The following is a 19,020-nucleotide window of genomic DNA, read 5'->3' on the forward strand; positions in this document are numbered from 1 at the left end:
CTGAAGTCAAAGCCTATTTTCTTTCCATTACACAAAACTAGAACAGTGAGAGAAAATGTGGAAGTCAGTGCAACTGAAAGGGGATTGTAATGCTTTGAGTTATAGAAAAAAAGGTTGAAAAGGAAGTTCAAGACAAGAACATGAAGGACCTTCAGTACAAATACAACAGGTTCTACAATATAGAATAAATAATTCCAAATACCATGATTACCTATGGAGATTACATTTAATTTCTCTTCTTGGCAAATCTTCTCTCAGGACCAGTATTTTGGAGGGCCTGGTGGGTTGAATGGTAATGGACCAACATGGAGGTAGGGCTGGGTGTGGGACTAAAAGCAGGAGAATTGGAAAGTGCTTTTGATAGGAACCAGTGTTTTCTCTGATATATTTATTTTTAGTTCAAACCATTTTACAATATGAAGCCCCTATCAGAGGCTGATAGAGAAAAAGCAGGAAATCAGAAGATTCCAAAACTAACTGAATTATTGGAACTTGCACAGAAGGAAAAAAAATCTGTGATATTTGATCTTAATGCCCCTGCACCAAGAGATTTTCACAGAAGCTCGTATGTCCGCCATGTAGTAAGCGTGATCCTTGACTCTAAGATTGAGCAACATCTAGTATGTCTATCTTAGTATTTATGGTAGAGGTTGGGAGGTGGGTAGCATGTCCCAGGAGCATAGCAGCTGAATCTGACCTACCTTGTAGATCTTCCCTGGGATCCTAAAATAATTTTGCTCCCTGTAAAAATGGAGATGACTACTTTATACAGCTGTATGTGGCAATCTAAGAATGACCCAATGAAATTTACATCAGTGGGGAAAAACATTGAGGCTATTTGCTATTACAAACCAAATGAAATGTCACCACTCTATTAAAAGGGAATGTGTGTAATGGCTATGTGATGTGACCTGCACCATCACCAGCATACAGCTATTAGAAAGAGCCTCGAGGTAACGGGGAGAAGGAATCTACCCCATCTTTCTTCTCTTAGTTGCTGCTCCCCACTGGGGGGAATAATTTATTTAATTGCCCAAGCCACTCAAGTTCTATAGCCATTGGTCCTTATAAAAAAAAAAAAAAAAAAAAAAGGAAAGAGCCTCGGTATGGAGCACTAAGGCTTTGAGGACTTGGCTTTCATTAATGACATATAAAGAGACTTTTTGAGCAGAGACTTTTTCATCATGTTTTTCAGAAGCAACTCTGCATTTGGGCAGTCAGTCATTCCAAATGTCTTAAATTCTCAGAATATAGAAGAAAGCTATGAGTGAAACAAATATGTGTCTTTTTGCAAATAGAACTATTTCCACAGATGAGTCATAATAGCATTCCCTGTTGGCAGGAAATGACCCCTTGCAAAGATGATTTTTAGCATCATTAACCAGAGGAGATGTTTATGATTCCCACCTTTCATCCACACGTACCAGCTCCCCATCCACTCTGGCTAGTGTGAGGACACAGTGGACCCTTGGTCCCATGATGTTAACTGGGAAAACTCAGCTCCAGAACAACCTGGGTGAAAGCCCCATTATAAGAATTCATTAGACAATATTAGGCCAGGTTGACTCTATCACCAAGGCCTAGAATCTCTCTGCTCCCTATGGACTGTTACCCATGCTGGAATGGGGCTCCAGCCATTCTACTTGGGGCTGTTTGTACCTAAACAGCTGGATTATCCACTGAAAGACTTCCTGTTTTTCCTTACAGATTTATTAGTTGCCTGGTTTTGATAGGGAGTATGTCAGGAAAAGAGCTCCTGGTTTTCAGCAAGTGGGCCAGTTATTCTCCATTGAATGCCTCACAAAAGAAAATATCAGTAGAATAAATGTTGACTACAAGAGGTTGTTCTACAGTGGATCGAGGTAAGTGTTTGACCACATCTCTTTTGGCATATATTGCCTTACTTGCACGAAATCTGCATCCCAACCAAGCTACTTAGGTTCCCCCTCCCACCTCAGGATTTCTGTGTGTGGCTATCTTTTTGGAATCTCCTGTTTTCATCTTCTTACCCTTCCCTCCATCTCTGCCAACAAACATTTATCAAGGGTAGACTCTTCCTGGAACATACTCTTCAGCTCCTCCTTCATGCTTCAATCTCTCATCATTCAACACACTTTTTTGTATGCTTGGTGTTTTTGTTTTTATATAAATTGATCATTGAAAAGTCAGAACTCAGAAAGTTGTTGATTTCCTTCTGCCATTACTAGATGGATTGCAGTACTTTGTAAATAACTTTGTAATCCAGATAGCTAGATTTCTTATAGATATAATTCAGAACATAATTAAATCATTATTAGAAAAACCCTTAAAACAGCCAAGTATGAGAAGAAACTGAAATTCTTAACCACCACATTTATAAATATATAATCAGAGACAGATTTTTAGAATTAAAAGCACCTGGGAATAAAGTGGTAACTTTTTCAAACTTAACTATTATTAATCACTGTTTAATTTAATCCATATTCCCTTTCTCTTAGATTAAAAATAATTTTTTTCAGATAATTGTAAAGGCTTCAGAGACAGTCTGAACATATATATGTATTTTGTTCAGATATACATATATATCCAAAATCTCCTTGAGCTAGTAAAAATTCCCCTAGATATCTTTCTGTATCTCAAGCCATGAGGTAGGCTGTTGGATACACCTCTGTTCATGTTCCGACTTTTCCAGCCTGTCTGGCCATGGGGGGAGATGATCATAAAATACGTCTTTTTTCTTTTAGAATTAGATAATTATACATGTATTACCTCTTTTTCCCATTCAGAAGATTTCTCTTTGCCCAACTACTCCTCTGTTTTGAGTGTATTTCTATTTCCTTTTACTTTTTTATCAAAGAGAAGATGGCTTCAAGATGATTTCCTTCTCTCCTAATCATAATTTAGATTAATCTAGTAGTTGGAAATAATTATAATAGCTTCCACTATTGAGCCTTTATTATGTGTCAAGTTCTGTTGCTAGACCACAGGCTCTTTTTGAAATTCTGGCTTACACATCAGCTACACGTGTGACTTTGGACAAGTTTCTAATAATCAGTTTTCTCATTTGAAAATTAAGGATAACAGTAACTTGATAGAATGGTTAAAAGATTAAGTGACATAATTCATATATGTACAGAGAAAAATGCTGGGCAAATGTATGAACATAATGTTTTTCATATGTTGTTGTATGAATGTTGCTTTTATCATCACCATCCTTACATGCTGTGCCCTGGAGATTATCATCACCACCATTCTGCAAATGAGGAATCTTGCCTCTAAAGAGGAAAAGTTCAGGGAGGTTAGGTAATTCACCAAAGTCAATACAGTTGGTCAGTAAGGGACCACACTGAGATTTAAATATAGGCCTGACAGACTCCAGAGTCCAAATTCTTTCACTAATAAGCCTTTAGTTATTCCTTGGCCGTAGTTATATGGGCATAGTTTCAGCTGGCATCAGACTTAAGAGAGATCATATCCTGAGTCCTATTAGAAAATCAAGCAGTTTAATTTAGCTCAGCAAATATTCACTGAGTAGTAATATGTACAGTGCACCATGCTAATTTTATGTGAAGAGTCAACATAAGCGAGGCATCATCCTTTTTCTTAAGGAAACTATATATTCTAATAAGAAGAATAAGGGTTTCTTCCATATACCTATAATACTAGGTTGATTGTGACAGTTCATGAGCAGACTTTATTCCAAGTCATTCCCCTCAAGAAACACTAAATTTTAAGAAGTTAAGTGGTTGTAACTTGTTATTTGTATACTGTTCATGACCAGAATACTTATTATGATCACATTTCCAATACATTCTCTGTGATCAGTGCCACACTCACAAGACATTGTGACCTTGCCATTTTGACTGAGAATGCTTTAAATACATTACTTTGATCAAACTTATCTGAATATAGAGATGCCCTCTGTTTTATTTCTGATGTGGGAATTTTTAAGTGTTTAAAAAATTTTAATTTATTAAAAATTTAGTGAAGTGAAATTCATATAAAGTTAACCATTTTAAAGTAAACAATGCAGTGGCATTTAGTACATTCACAATGTTGTGCAACTGTCACCTGTAGTTCCAATACATTTTGGTACTGAAAATTTTTATTTTCCCTCTGATTCTTGGTCAGTCTTGCCAGGGGTTTATGAATTTTATTAACCATTTCAAAACACCAAATTTTGGCTTTGTTAGCTTTATTCTGTTGGACATTTTCTTTCCTATTTCGTTGACTGCTGTTATCTTTATTATTTTCTTTCTTCCATTTCCTTTAGGTTTAATTTGCTCTTCTTTTAGAAGCAGAAAATTAGGTGATTGATTCTAGATCTTCTTTTCTAATGTAAACATTTAAGATATAAATTTCCCTGCAAGCATTGCTTTAGTGCATTCCACAAATAATTTTGATATATTCTTATTATCTAATTTAAAATATTAAAAAAAAATTTTATTTCCCACTTGACTCATGGATTATTTAGAAATGTGTTGCTAACTTTTTTAAAATTTGAGAATTTTCCATCTACTCTAGTGTTATTGACTTCTGAGTTAAGGTCACTGTGACCAGAGAACAGCTCTATATGATTTCAATACTTTATTTTTTTTCTTTTTAAATTTTTAATTTTATTGACACGCCTTTGAAAGGTTTGTTTTGGTATAAGGCAAAGCTGCCAATTTGAAATACAAACAGATGGACACAATGTGTATATCAGATGTTGGGAATAAAAATGGTTTATTGATTGAAATAATAGAGGCATTATTTTGATTTGTCTTGACGTGAATGCTGATTTATAAATCTCCTCCCCATTGATTTCTTCTTGTAGTCCAGACACATAGAAATGATAAAAAATCTCACCAAAGCTCACCTTGGTGCTAATCAAGAGTGCTCAGTGAACATTATAAAACACATGATTTCAATACTTTAAATGTATTTAAACTTGTCTTATAGACCACTATGTTGTATATCTTGGTGAACTTCCCATGTCCACCTGAAAAAAGGTGAGCTCTCTTCATTTGTTGGGTGTGATATTCTATAAATATCAATTAGTTTAAATTGGTTGATGTCTTTTTTAAGCATTTTATACTGCATCTTCCCCCTGCTTTTTCTATTCAGTTAACACGAAACATTCGTTTGCAGATCAAACTCACACACATCAGAGAACTTACCTACTATGAAGTTTTATTATTAATTTCAAAGATACAGCAGTCTATCAAGAGGCTCAGACAAGGCAAGGAGAGGTCAGAGACATTGATTTCAACTTTGCGGGTTTCTTCCTTTATTGGACACATACTCTGTGGCCCACAGTAATAGATATGGCCTCCAAGTGAGTGTTTGCATGGTTATTTCACTTAGAAGGAGAGCATTTGAGTTACAGAACATCTGCATTTAATACTCCCAGGGAGTTGTATAGTTTATGTGACTTTCTCCAGGGACGCATGCCTCATAAATCCACATTTTGTATTTATTTACAAAATATATAATAAAGAAATACTCAACCAGAAACATCCTTTTAAAAAATGTTCTATACATAAGGCCTCTCTTCCTGGTAAATATTATTATTATATTTAGAAAAGATGTAGGTATCATGTTGACAAGGAGATTAGACCATGTCTTCTTCCTTCTTTCTTCTGGGAACAACCTCTTCAGTCAGAGAGAAATTAAGGCCTCCTTGTGCATCATCTATCAGTTATGGAGAAGGGGGTGTAGTATCTCCAACTATGATTGTTGATTTGTATATTTCTCCCGTTAGCTCTGTTTGTTGCTGTTATTGTGATTGTTATGGTTGTTTGGCTTCTCATATTTTAAACTCTTTTATTAGGTGTATTTGCATTTTAGAATTGTTAGATCTTTTCGGTGAATCCACCCTTTATTATGAAATGTCCGTTTTCTCTGGTTATAATTCTTGTCTAAAGATTACTTTTATTAATATTGCCACACTTGCTTTCTTATAATTAGTATTTGTGTGATATTTCTTTTTTTGTCCTTTGTCTTTCAACTGTCTTTATATTTAAAGTACATCTCTTATAAACATCTCATAAAATATTATTGGTTCTTGCTTTTATATTTAGTAGGACAGTCTCTGCTTTTCAATGGGAATGTTTGGCCCATTAATATTTAGTTTAATAATTAATATACTTGGGTTTATATTACATCATACTATGTTTTCTATTTGTCCTTTTTATTCTAGGTTGGTTATTTTGGTCATTCTTTTCCTGCCTTTTAATTTTTTTTAGTTAATCAATTATTTTTTAGTGTTCTATTCTATCTCCTCTACTGGCTTCTTACATTTTAAAATTATTTTTTACTGGTTGCTCTAGGAATTATAAAAAGTACCTTATCTTATTACAATCCACCTTGAGTTAAATTATTCCATAATATAGAGTAAAGAATATTAAAATCTTGGGCTTCCCTGGTGGCGCAGTGGTTGAGGGTCCGCCTGCCAATGCAGGGGACACGGGTTCGTGCCCCGGTATGGGAAAATCCCACATGCCGCAGAGCGGCTGGGCCCGTGAGCCATGGCCGCTGAGCCTGCGCATCCGGAGCCTGTGCTCCGCAACGGGAGAGGCCACAACAGTGAGAGGCCCGGGTACCGCAAAAAAAAAAAAAAAAAAAAAAAAAATTAAAATCTTAATTCCATTGACTATCTGCTGCCCTTTGTGCTATTGTTGTTATAAATAATATTTTTGTTATAAACCCCAGAGTACATTTTTATTATATTTTTAAAAATTGTGTTTTTTAAATTAAACTTTTTATTTTGAGATAATTGTGTATTAACCTGTAAGAAATAACACAAAATGATCCTGTATACCTTTTACCCAGTTTACTCCAATGGTAAAACTTGCAAAACTTTAGTACAATATCAAAACCAAGGTATTGACATTGATGCAGTCCACCAATCTTATTCAAATTTCCCCAGTTTTACTTATATTCATCTTGTGTGTGTTTGTGTATATAGCTCTGTGCAGTTTTATCACATGTGTAGGGTTGTATATCCAATGCCACAACCAAGACATAGACTAGTTTCATCACTGGAAGTATTCTTTTTGTTTCCCTTTGATAACTACACTCCCCTTACTTCCATCCAGTTCCCCTCACCTCAAACCCTAGCTCTTCACAATCACTAATCTGTTCTCTACTTTTATTATTTTGTCATTTTGAGAATGTAATATAAATAGTATCATAGAGTATATAACCTGTTGTGATTGGCTTTTTTTCATTCAATATAATTCCCTTTGAGAGTTATCCAGGTTATTACGTATATAATAGTTTATCCTTTTTCATTGCTGAGTAGTATTCCATTGTGTGGAGGTACTGAAGTTTGTTTAATCATTCACCAACTTAAGGCTATCTGACTGTTTCCGTTTATGAGCTATTATAAATAAATCTGTTATGAACATTTGTGTACAGGTTTTCATGTGAACATAAGGTTTTTAAACTAAAAGTCTATAGTTTATTCAGATTTTAGTCATTTAAAAAATGTTTTAACTGTGGCAAAAATACATATAATATAAAATGTACTGTTTTAATCATTTGTAAACATACAGTTCAGTCGTTCTAATATACATTCATTATATTGTGCAGCCATCTCTGCCATCAAGCTACCTAACTCTTTTCATCTTGTAAGCTCAAATTCTATACTCATTAAACAATAACATCCCTACCAACTCCCCCACCCCCAGACCCTAGCAACCACCATTCTGTGTTCTGTCTCTGATTTTGACTTATATAAGTGGAATCATGTAGTATTTGTCTTTTTGCAACTGGCTTATTTCACTTAGCATAAAATTCTCTAGGTTCATCCATGTTAAGTCCATCCATTGCAGAATTTTTGTCTCTTTTAAGGCTAAATAATATTCCGTTGCATGTATACACCACAATTTGCTTATTCATTCATCAGTTGATGAACACTTGAGTTGCTTCCACATTCTAGCTATAGTGAATAATGCTGCTATGAACATGGGTGTACAAATATCTCTTCAAGACCCTTCTTTCAATTGTTTTGGCAATACATCCATTAAGTGGACTTTCTGGATCATATAGTAATTCTATTTTTAATATTTTGAGGAACTGTCATACGGCTTTCCATAACAGCTGTACCAACAGTACACAGGGGTTCCAATTTCTCTATATCCTCCGCACCCTTGTTGATTTCTGTTTTTTTTTTCTCTTGATGTAGCTATCCTAATGGGTTAGTATTAGTTCTTCTTGAAACGTTTGGTGGAATTCAACAGTGAAGGCAATGGGTCCAGGACTTTTCTTTGTTGGAAGCCTTTTGGTTAATGATTGAATCTCCTTATTCATTGTATGCCTATTTTCATTTCCTAATTCTTTATGATTAAAAGGTAGGTTTTGTGTTTCTAGGAATTTGTTTCATCTAGGTTGTCCAATTTTTTGGGATACAACTGTTCATAGTACTCTCTTATAATCCTTTTTATTTCTGTAAAATTGGTAGTAATGTCCCCACTTTTATTTCTGCTTTCAGTAATTTGAGTTTCTCTTTTCATTAATAGTACATCTAGATAAAGGTTTATCAATTTTGTTGATCTTTTTGAAGAACTAACCTTTGGGTTCATTGATTTTCTCTATTGGTTTTCTGTTTTCAATTTCATTTATATCTGCTCTAATCTTTATTATTTTGTTTCTTTTGCTATGTTGGATCAATTTGTTCTTTTTCTAGTTCCTTAAGTTACAAAGTTAGGATGCTGATTTGAGATCTTTCTTGTTTTTTAAATGTACGCATGTATAACTATGAATTTACCCCCGGCACCACTTTTGCTGCATGTCATAAGTTTTGGTATGTGCTGTGTTTTCTTTTGGGGTTTTTTTTTTTTTTTTTTTTTGCAGTACACGGGCCTCTCACTGTTGTGGCCTCTCCCATTGCGGAGCACAGGCTCTGGACATGCAGGCTCAGCGGCCATGGCTCATGGGCCCAGCCGCTCCGCAGCACGTGGGATCCTCCCAGACCGGGGCATGAACCCGTGTCCCCTGCATTGGCAGGCGGACTCTCAACCACTGCGCCACTAGGGAAGCCTGTATGTTGTGTTTTTATTCTCATTTGTCTCCCAAGTATTTTGTAATTTCCCTTGTGATTTCTTTTTTGATCCATTGGTAGTTTAAAAGTGTGTTAAGTTCCACGAATATGTGAATTTTCCAGTTTTCCTTCTGTTATTGACTTCTAATTTCATCTTGTGGTTGGAGCAGATACTTGTATGGTATCAATCTGTTTGAATCTATCGAGACTTAATTTGTTGCCTAACATGTGGTCTGTCTTGCAAAGTGTGCACTTGAGAAGAATGTGTATGTTGTTAGTGTTGGGCTGAGTGTTATGTATATGTCTGTTAGATATAGTTAGTCCTTGTGTTGATTAAGTACTCTATTTCCTTACTTACCTTTTGTTCTATCCATTGTTGAGAGTGGGATATTGAAATCTCTAATGATTATTGTACAGCTGTCTATTTCTCCCTTCAATTCTGTCAGTTTTTGCTCTGTAAATTCTGCTGGTCTGTCATTAGGTGTGTAAATGTTTATAATTGTTGTATCTTCTTGCTGTATTGAACCTCTTATTAATATATAATGTCCTTCTTTGTCTCTTATAACCTTGATATAAAGCCTATTTTGTCTAATATCAGCATAGCCACCCCTGCTCTTGTTGGTTACTATCTGCATGGACTGTCTTTCCATCCTTTCCCTTGTAATCTCTCTGTGTCTTTGAATATAAAGTGAGTCTCTTGTAGACATCATGAATTGAAACATATGTTTTATCTGTTCTGCCAGTCTCTGTCTTTTACTTAGAGAGTTTGACCCATTTACATTTAAAATAATTACTGACAAGGAGGGATTTTGTCACACTGTTACTTCTGTCATTTCTGTAAATATTTGTTATTTTGTTTCTGTCATCTTTTTTTTTCTTTACTTTCTATATGCCTTATAGCTTTTTTGTCCCTTTGGTTTCTGCATTACAATTTTCTTTGTTGTTTTGTTGACCTTTTATAGTGAAATGTTTAAATCCTTTTCTCATGTTTTGGGGGTGTATATTCTATATCTATTTTATTTGTGGTTACCATGGGAATTACATTTACTATACTAAAGCTTTAACACTCTTATTTGAATTTATATCAGCTTAACTTCAATAATATAGAAAAATTCTGTTCCTTTACAGATCTATTCCTACCTTTCTGGGTTGTTAACATCAGAAAATTAAATCTTTATACATTGTGTGCCCCAAAACATAAACTAGTAATTTAAAAAAATGCCTTAGTCTCAAATTACATAGAAAACAACTTTTGGAGCTACAAACCAAATTTACAATAATACTAACTTTTAGACTAATAATTTTTTTCTTTAGATATATTAGTCTCTTAAATCATGTAGAAAATAAGAAGTACAGTTACAAACCAGTGTTACAATAATACTAGCTTTTATAATTGCCCATATATTTACTTTTATTGAGATCTTTATTTCTTCATTCAGTTTTGAGTAACTGTCTAGTGTCCATTCATTTCACCTTGCGGGACTCCATTTAGTTTTTCTTGCAAGGTGAGTCTAGTGGCCATGAACTCCCTCAGCTTTAGTTCTTCTGGGAATATCTTAATTTGTTTCTCACTTCTGAATGACAGTTTTTCTGGATATAGGATCCTTCATTGACAGTATTTTAACACTTTGAATAGGTTGGTCCACTGCCTTCTGGCCTCCAGAGTTCTGATGAGGAATCTGCTGGTGATGTTGAAGATCCCTTGTATGAGACAAGTCGCTTCTCTCTTGGTGCTTTCAGCATTCTCTCTCTGGCTTTTGAAAATCTGATTATAATGCGTCTCCATGTGAGTCCCTTTGAATTCATCTTACTTGGAGTTTGTTGATCTTCTTGGATGTTTTCCTTCATGTCTTTGATGAAATTTGAGAAGTTTTAAGCCATTATTTCTTCAAATATTCTTTCTGTCCTGGTCTCTTTCTCTTTTCCTTTTGGGAATCCAAGAATGCATATATTGATCTGTTTGATGGTGTCCCATAGACATCTTAGGCTGTTCACTTTTCTTCAATTTTTTTTCTTTCTGTTCTTCAGAATGGTTAACGTCTGTTGGCCTATCTTCAACTTCACCAATTCTTTCTTCTACCTGCTCAAATCTGCGTTTGGATCCTAAAAATAAAATTTTCATTTCAGTTACTATACTGTTCAGTTCTAGAATTCTTTTTGGTTTCTTTTTTGGGATTTATGTTCTTTATTAATATTTAAATTTTGTTTATACATTTTTAAACTTTATCTACATCTTCCTTTAGTTCTTTGAGTATCTTTAAGATATTTGTTTCCAAGTCTTTGTCTAGCATATCTGCCAACAGCTCTTTTCTGGGAACAGTTTTTATCAATTTATTTTTTTTTCCTTTGAATGGACCCTATTTTCTTGTTTCTTAGTATGCCTTGTGATTTTTTTTTGTTGAAAAATGTATATTTCAATCTAATAATCTGGTAACTCTGGAAATCAGATTCTTCCCTTCCTCAAGGTATGCTGTATTTTTGTTATTTGTTTATTTGTTGTTGTTGGCTGTCCCTGTGCCAAGGATCAGCTTGAGTTCTTCTCAAATCTCTTCTCTTCCTTTCCCTGCTCATACATGGTCACTTTCTAATTTTCCCCATATATAAAGTTGCTTTTGCATGTCCTAGTCTTTAATGTATGACTACCAAAAAGGGAAAAAAAGAAAAATAAAAGGTGGGGAGGAAAGAGTGCTGGCCCTTTTAATCCCTGGCAGTCACTTCAGTGGGAGTGGAAGGGGTTTGCAACAATGGGGGGAGGTACAAAAATCATGGCTTCCCTACTCTGTCTACAGCTCTGTGAATGGAAGCATCAATCAGTGATCAGAGCACAGATCCCTAATATATGGAGGATAGCATCCTTTTGGCTCACCTTGGCTCCTACAAGGTGTGTGCAAGCTGCTTCAGGAACATGGGCACAGCTGCCTGCCATGGGGCTAGGGGCTGGTGTACTGTAACTGCTACTGTGCCAAGTGATGAAATCAACCAAAGTTAACTATAACTTACCATCCAAAACTCCCCTGGAAGTTGAAAACCCTCAATAGATTCTATAGTTACAAAATAGTTATATTAGGCAGATTCTTTTAGTGCAGTTGTTGTCTAGGTGGGGAGAGAGATTCCTGGTGTTTCCTTCTCTGCCATCTCGAAGAATCCTCTCCCGTGAAATACGTGTTTTTATGAGATATATACCTAAGAATGCAGTTGCTGGGTTATGCTAATTACTTGTCTAGTTTTATGAGAAACTGCCAGACTTTTTTTGGGAAACTTTTATGTTCCCTGCCAGCAATGTATAATGACCTAGAGCCTCTACATCCTTACCAATTTTTGGCATTGTCACTATTTATTATTGTAGCCATTCCGATAGGTGTGTAGTGACATCTCATTGTGGTTTTAATTTTCATTATCTGATAGCTAATGATGTTGCCCATATTATCATGTGTTTGTTTCCCAATGATATACCCTCTTCAGTGAAATGTCTCTTCATATCCTTTCTAACTGAATTGCTTGAATTTTTTTTATTATTGAATTTTGAGGGTTCTCTCTATATTATTGATACTAGTCCTCTGTTGTGTATGTTGTCTGTAAATATTTTGTCCCAGTATGACTGGTCTGTAGCATCCTCTTAACAGAGTCTCCCACAGAGCAGAATTTTAAAATTTTGATGAGGTCTAACTTGCCAATTTTACCTTTTATGGATCATGCTTTTAGTGTCAAGTCTAAGAGTTCTTTGTCTAGCTCTTAGATCTCAAAGATTTCTTCTATGTTTTAAACATATTCTTTCATCACTATTATGCAGTTTACAGCTTTCAGAACCTTCCTTGTTTTGTTAAGTTTATACCTAATTATTTAATTTTCTTTGGAGTGATTGCTAATAGTATTGTTTTAAATTTCAATTTCTATATGTTTATTAATATATAGAAATGTGTTTGGTTTTTATGTGTTGGTTTCAAAAAGTCTAAAAAGTAGGTTTCTAAAAACCATTTCCTTATTTCTATTTTTTAAATTTATCTTTAGGTGATCTATAGAATTGTCTTAAAGACAATCTAACATATTGGGTAACTAATGGCAAGCACTCCTGTAAAGGTGGTATGGTTATTTTTATTTTACAGTGTATACACTGAGCCTAAGAAATTGCCAAGTTAGTATGTGACAGAGCTGGGATTCAAACCCAGGCTTGTACAGAGCTGTTTTCAATATGCTATACCATCTCAGGGTTTAAAAAGTCTTTTGAAGGCACTTACATGGTGTATTTTCTGAGAAATTTAATCTCTGAAAATGACAACTTGACTAGGTGTTCTTCTACTGTTTCTATAGATAGTGCACAAATATTTACTGACATTTGAAGTTCTGACATTGGGAAGTGTTGTGTTCCATTCCCCCTACTCAATGCTTATAAAAATTCTTTATATTTGAAATTTAAATATTCACCAAAGTGGTATTCATTTCTTCATTCCTTCCTTTAACTATTTCTGAAGGCAGGTATGCTAGGTACTGGATATACACAGATGAGTAAGATACAGTCTCTGCTTTTTTTTTTTTTTTTTTTAATTAGTTTCTGCTTTATAACAAAGTGAATCAGTCATACATATACATCTGTTCCCACATCCCCTCCCCCATGCATCTCCCTCCCTCCCACCCTCCCCATCCCACCCCTCCAGGCGGTCACAAAGCACCGAGCTGATCTCCCTGTGCTCTGCGGCTGCTTCCCACTATCTATCTACCTTACATTTGGTAGTGTATATATGTCCATTCCTCTCTCTCCCTTTGTCACAGCTTACCCTTCCCCCTCCCCATATCCTCAAGTCCATTCTCAAGTAGGTCTGTGTCTCTATTCCCGTTTTACCCCTAGGTTCTTCATGACATTTTTTTTTTTTTTAATTCCATATATATGTGTTAGCATACGGTATTTGTCTTTCTCTTTCTGACTTACTTCACTCTGTATGACAGACTCTAGGTCTATCCACCTCATTACAAATAGCTCAGTTTCGTTTCTTTTTATGGCTGAGTAATATTCCATTGTATATATGTGCCACATCTTCTTTATCCATTCATCCGATGATGGACACTTAGGTTGTTTCCAGCTCCGGGCTATTGTGAATAGAGCTGCAATGAACATTTTGGTACATGTCTCTTTTTGAATTATGGTTTTCTCAGGGTATATGCCTAGTAGTGGGATTGCTGGGTCATATGGTAGTTCTATTTTTAGTTTTTTAAGGAACCTCCATACTGTTCTCCATAGTGGCTGTACCAATTCACATTCCCACCAGCAGTGCAAGAGTGTTCCCTTTTCTCCACACCCTCTCCAGCATTTATTGTTTCTAGATTTCTTGATGATGGCCATTCTGACTGGTGTGAGATGATATCTCATTGTAGTTTTGATTTGCATTTCTCTAATGATTAATGATGTTGAGCATTCTTTCATGTGTTTGTTGGCAGTCTGTATATCTTCTTTGGAGAAATGCCTATTTAAGTCTTCTGCCCATTTTTGGATTGGGTTGTTTGTTTTTTTGCTATTGAGCTGCATGAGCTGTTTATAAATTTTGGAGATTAATCCTTTGTCAGTTGCTTCATTTGCAAATATTTTCTCCCACTCTGAGGGTTGTCTTTTGGTCTTGTTTCAGTCTCTGCTTTTAATTTGCTTACAGTCAAGTAAAGAAGACTGAGAGGAAAGCAGATAAATAGAGTAGAGTGTGGTAATTACTCTGATGGAAGGAAGTACATTTACTACACAACAGTGTACTGGAGCTGGTGCATTTCAGCTTATGGGAGCAAATTGTGGGAGTATTTACACCATGGAAATAGGCAAATTCTACAGTTAGGGCTTTTCTTTTTTTTTTTTTCTTTCCACCCGTCTCCCTTTCCTTCCTCCCTCCCTCTCTCCCTTTCCTCCTTCCTTCCTTCCTTCCCTCCTCTTTCCCTTAGGAAGCCAGTTTACTAAAATACTACTGTTGGTACAGGAGGAAAGGTATTAAATCCAGTTCTTTATCTCACTGTAACATGAGCTCATTCTGCATGTCATATCATAAGTTGTCCTACTACCAACTACTTCTGGTGATTTAAGCAACAGCCTTTCACAAACACGGTGGCTGTTTCCCTTTTACATGATGAGAGTGAGATTAAGTCTAAATCTCCTGTGGGTTCTTTTTCTTCCCAGAGAATATAAAGCAATTAACATCAACATCAACTTATACCTCGTCAGTGAACCTTGGCTTTTCTCACTGGCCTGGTGCTCCAGCATTCACTCAGTGACCACAGACAACATTCAGGTCCTAAATGAGATAAATCACCCTTACTTCTTCATGGTGAGCTGATGGTCCAGATTGTTCTTCCAACTCTGGTATAATAGAGGTCTCTGTCCCCCACCCCACCCCTACACTGCCCATTGTGCAGTCCCCAGGAAGCTGCTTAAGAGCAGAGATTTATGTGACATTGGAAATGGCATTCCCCTTTCTCTCACCCAGATCCTTCTGTGATTTTCAGGGAAAAATTAATGTTGTTTTAATAATTGCTATTTATTGAATCCTCACACTGTGCCTTTCATGCATTATGTAATTTAACCCTCTGAGTTAGCTGCTAGGAGTATCCCCATGGGGGATCTGAAGTTTGTAGCTTCACGTGATACAAGATTCAAAATGAGGTCTGACTCCAGAGTTTTGTTACTGCAGCCACACCTTCCTGTAGGCACAGCAACAATGACAGTGGCATGGGGTGTGGGGAGAAAATCAGTGTACTTGATTCCAAAGTGAAAACTGTGTGTCCTGAGCAAAATGCTCTTGAAAAGGAGAGTGAGTGTCCAGCCACCGAGCTTGATTTCACCTTCTGTTCTGCTACTGCTTCTGGCCAGAAGTGTGGGGACCTGAAGACCTGTGTTTTAATCCCAGCTAAATCCCACCACTTACTGTCTGTAGAGGGAACCCCAACTAACCAGTTAACTGCTACAGAAGCTGTTTTTCAAATCAGTGTAGAGTATGTTGACTGAGTCGGTCATCTATAACAGAAAACAGCTTAATTTCTCTCCACTGACTCTTTAAACTACTCTGTGAACTAGATCTTTCCTTGCCCTTGAATGAGGTCTCACTCAGATCCCATAGCTTTCCTAGTCACTCTTAGATAATTTCTTAAAGTATGGTTTAGTCACCAAAAAGTCTCAGTTCAGCATCAACAGTCTAGTCCAGAGAATAACCCAGACTCTAAACTGCCTTGAAAATTAAAGCTTTTTAAATGAGAGGCCTAAATATTTCTTGTTGCTTTCTCCATAACTCCAGGTTCACTGGCCCTTGTTTCTGTCTTGATCAGGGTCAGGAGCAGGAGAAAGGGGATCAAGGCCAAGGGCACAATCTCATAGGGCCAGTACTGCACTGAGGCCCTCTGGTGGCAGTGTAAAATTGCTTACCCCTTCTTTCTTGTTGGCTCGGGCAGTTTTCTGTAGATGACCCTCAAGGAAACCTTGGATGGCAGGTCCCTTGGCATAGGTAAAGCCTCTCCACTTGTCTGTCCCCATACTATCCCGCTTCATGTATGTACTATATACTTTTCTAACATTAAAAAAAAAATTGATTGCAAAGTAAACTTGTTCATTATATAAAATTCAATCATTATGAAAATCTATAAATTAGAAAGCAGTACACTCCTCCATAATCCTATCCCCCCTAAATCAGTAATGTCTTAAAGTTGTCCCTTTGGATATATCAAATAAAACTTTGTTAAGTAAAACTTTTCATTTTAATATTTTAATTCATAATATTTGAATTGATAATAAATTCATGTGATTCAAAATTCAAAGAGTATAAAAGAATGTAAGTAAAAAACTTCCTTCTACACCTGGCCTGGGCTTTTTTAAAGGACCCAAAGTCACTTTGTTCAGGTAGGTGGGGCCAGTATCCCAAGGGCTTTCCTAAGCAGCCCACACTCTGGGTTAGAATATGCAGATTCAAATCTTGGCTCTACCACTTACTGTGTGACCTTGGAAATGTTAGTTAACCTGTCTGGGCCTCAGACAGGTTATTTGTTTCTTTGTAAATTGGGGATAAAAATACTACAATAGGGAAACCTTCAAGATGGTGGAGGAGTAAGACATGGGGATCACCTTCCTCCCCACAAATACATCAGAAATCCATCTACATGTGGAACAACTCCTACAGAATTCTTACTGAACGCTGGCAGAAGACCTCAGACTTCCGAAAAAGCAAGAAACTCCCCACGTACCTGGGTAGGGCAAAAGAAAAAAGAAAAAACAGAGACAAAAGAATAGGGACGGGACCTGCACCTCTGGGAGGGAGCTGTGAAGGAGGAAAAGCTTCCACACACTGGGAAGGCCCTTCGCTGGTGGAGGCTGCGAGTGGCGGAGGGGGGAAGCTTTGGAGCCATGGAGAAGAGCGCAGCAACAGGGATGCGGAGGGCAAAGTGGAGAGATTCCCTCTCAGAGGATCGGTGCCGCCCAGCAATCACCAGCCTGAAAGGCTTGTCTATTCACCTGCCGGGGTGGGTGAGGGCTGGGAGCTGAGGCTCGGACTTCGGAGGTCAGATCCCAGGGAGAGGACTGGGGTTGGCTGCGTGAACACAGCCTGAAGGCGGCTAGTGCACCACAGCTAGCTGGGAGGGAGTCTGGAGAAAAGTCTGGAACTGCCTAAGAGGCAAGAGACCATTGTTTCGGGGTGAACGAGGAGAGAGAATTCACAGCACAGCCTAAATGAGCTCCAGAGACGGGTGTGAGCCACGGCTATCACCGCGGATACCAGAGACAGGCATGAAATGCTAAGGCTGCTGCTGCTGGTGCAGCCACCAAGAAGCCTGTGTGCAAGCACAGGTCACTATGCACACCTCCCCTCCCAGGAGCCTGTGCAGCCCGCCACTGCCAGGGTCCCGTGATCCAGGGACAACTTCCCCTGGAGAACACAGGGCGTGCCTCAGGCTGTTGCAACGTCATGCTGGCCCCAGCCACCGCAGGCTCGCCCCGCATTCTGTAACCCTCCCTCCCCCCGGCCTGAGTGACCCAGAGCCCCCTAATCAGCTGCTACTTTAACCCTGTCCTGTCTGAGCAAAGAACAGATGCCCTCAGGTGACCTTCATGCAGAGGCAGGGCCAAATCCAAAGGTGAACCTCAGGAGCTGTGCAGACAAAGTAGAGAAAGGGAAATTTTCCCCAGCAGCCTCAGGGGCAGTGGATTAAATCTCCACAATCAACTTGACGTACCCTGCATCTGTGGAATACCTGAATAGACAACGAATCATCCCAAAATTGAGGTAGTGGACTTTGGGAGCAACTGTAGACTTGGGGTTTGCTTTCTGCACCTAATTTGTTTCAGGTTTTATGTTTATCTTAGTTTAATAGAGTTTATTAGCATTGGTAGATTTGTTTATTGATTTGGTTGCTCTCCTATTTTATTTATATATATATATATATTTTTTTTTTCCTTTTTCTCTTTTTGTGTGTATGTGTATGCTTCTTTGTGTGATTTTGTCTGTATAGCTCTGCTTTTACCATTTGTCCTAGGGTTCTATCTGTCCATTTGTGTGTGTGTATCTGTGTAGTTTTTAGTGCGTGTTATCATTGGTGGATTTGTTTTTTGGTTTGGTTGCTCTCTTCTTTCTTTCCTTTTCTTACTTTTAATTTTTTTATTTTTAATAATTTTTAATTTTTTTATTTTAATAACTTTATTTTATTCTTTCTTTCCTTCCTTCCTTCCTTTCTTTCCTTCTTTCTTTCTTTCATTCTTTTATCTTTTTTCTTCCATTTTCTTTTGAGCCATGTGGCTGACAGGGTCTTGGTGCTCCAGCCAGGTGTCAGGCCTGTGCCTCTAAGGTGGGAGAGCTGAGTTCAGGACATTGGTCCATCAGAGACCTCCCGGCTCCATGTAATGTCAAATGGCAGAAGTTCTACCAGAGATCTCCATCTCAGTACTAACACCCAGCTCCCCTCAATGACCAGCAAGCTACAATGCTGGACACTCTGTGCCAAAAAACTAGCAACAGAGGAACACAACCACATGCATTAGCAGAGAGACTGCCTAAAATCATAATAAG

At 37.3% G+C, this 19,020-nt stretch overlaps 1 protein-coding gene across 1 annotated transcript; it reads left to right on the top strand.

The window, feature by feature from the left end:
- Positions 1-305: 305 nt before the first annotated feature.
- GDPD4 (glycerophosphodiester phosphodiesterase domain containing 4) lies at positions 306-16,360 on the top strand (the record flags this gene model as incomplete). The annotated part of the gene is given in 6 exon segments (XM_079707791.1): positions 306-311; positions 399-620; positions 1,708-1,713; positions 1,717-1,862; positions 15,153-15,300; positions 16,295-16,360. Coding segments are annotated over 6 exon segments (594 nt in total).
- Between the last annotated feature and the right edge of the window lie 2,660 nt (positions 16,361-19,020).

This window comes from Hyperoodon ampullatus, assembly GCF_949752795.1.
Source record: "Hyperoodon ampullatus genome assembly, chromosome: 7".
Taxonomy (NCBI): Eukaryota; Metazoa; Chordata; class Mammalia; order Artiodactyla; family Ziphiidae; genus Hyperoodon; species Hyperoodon ampullatus.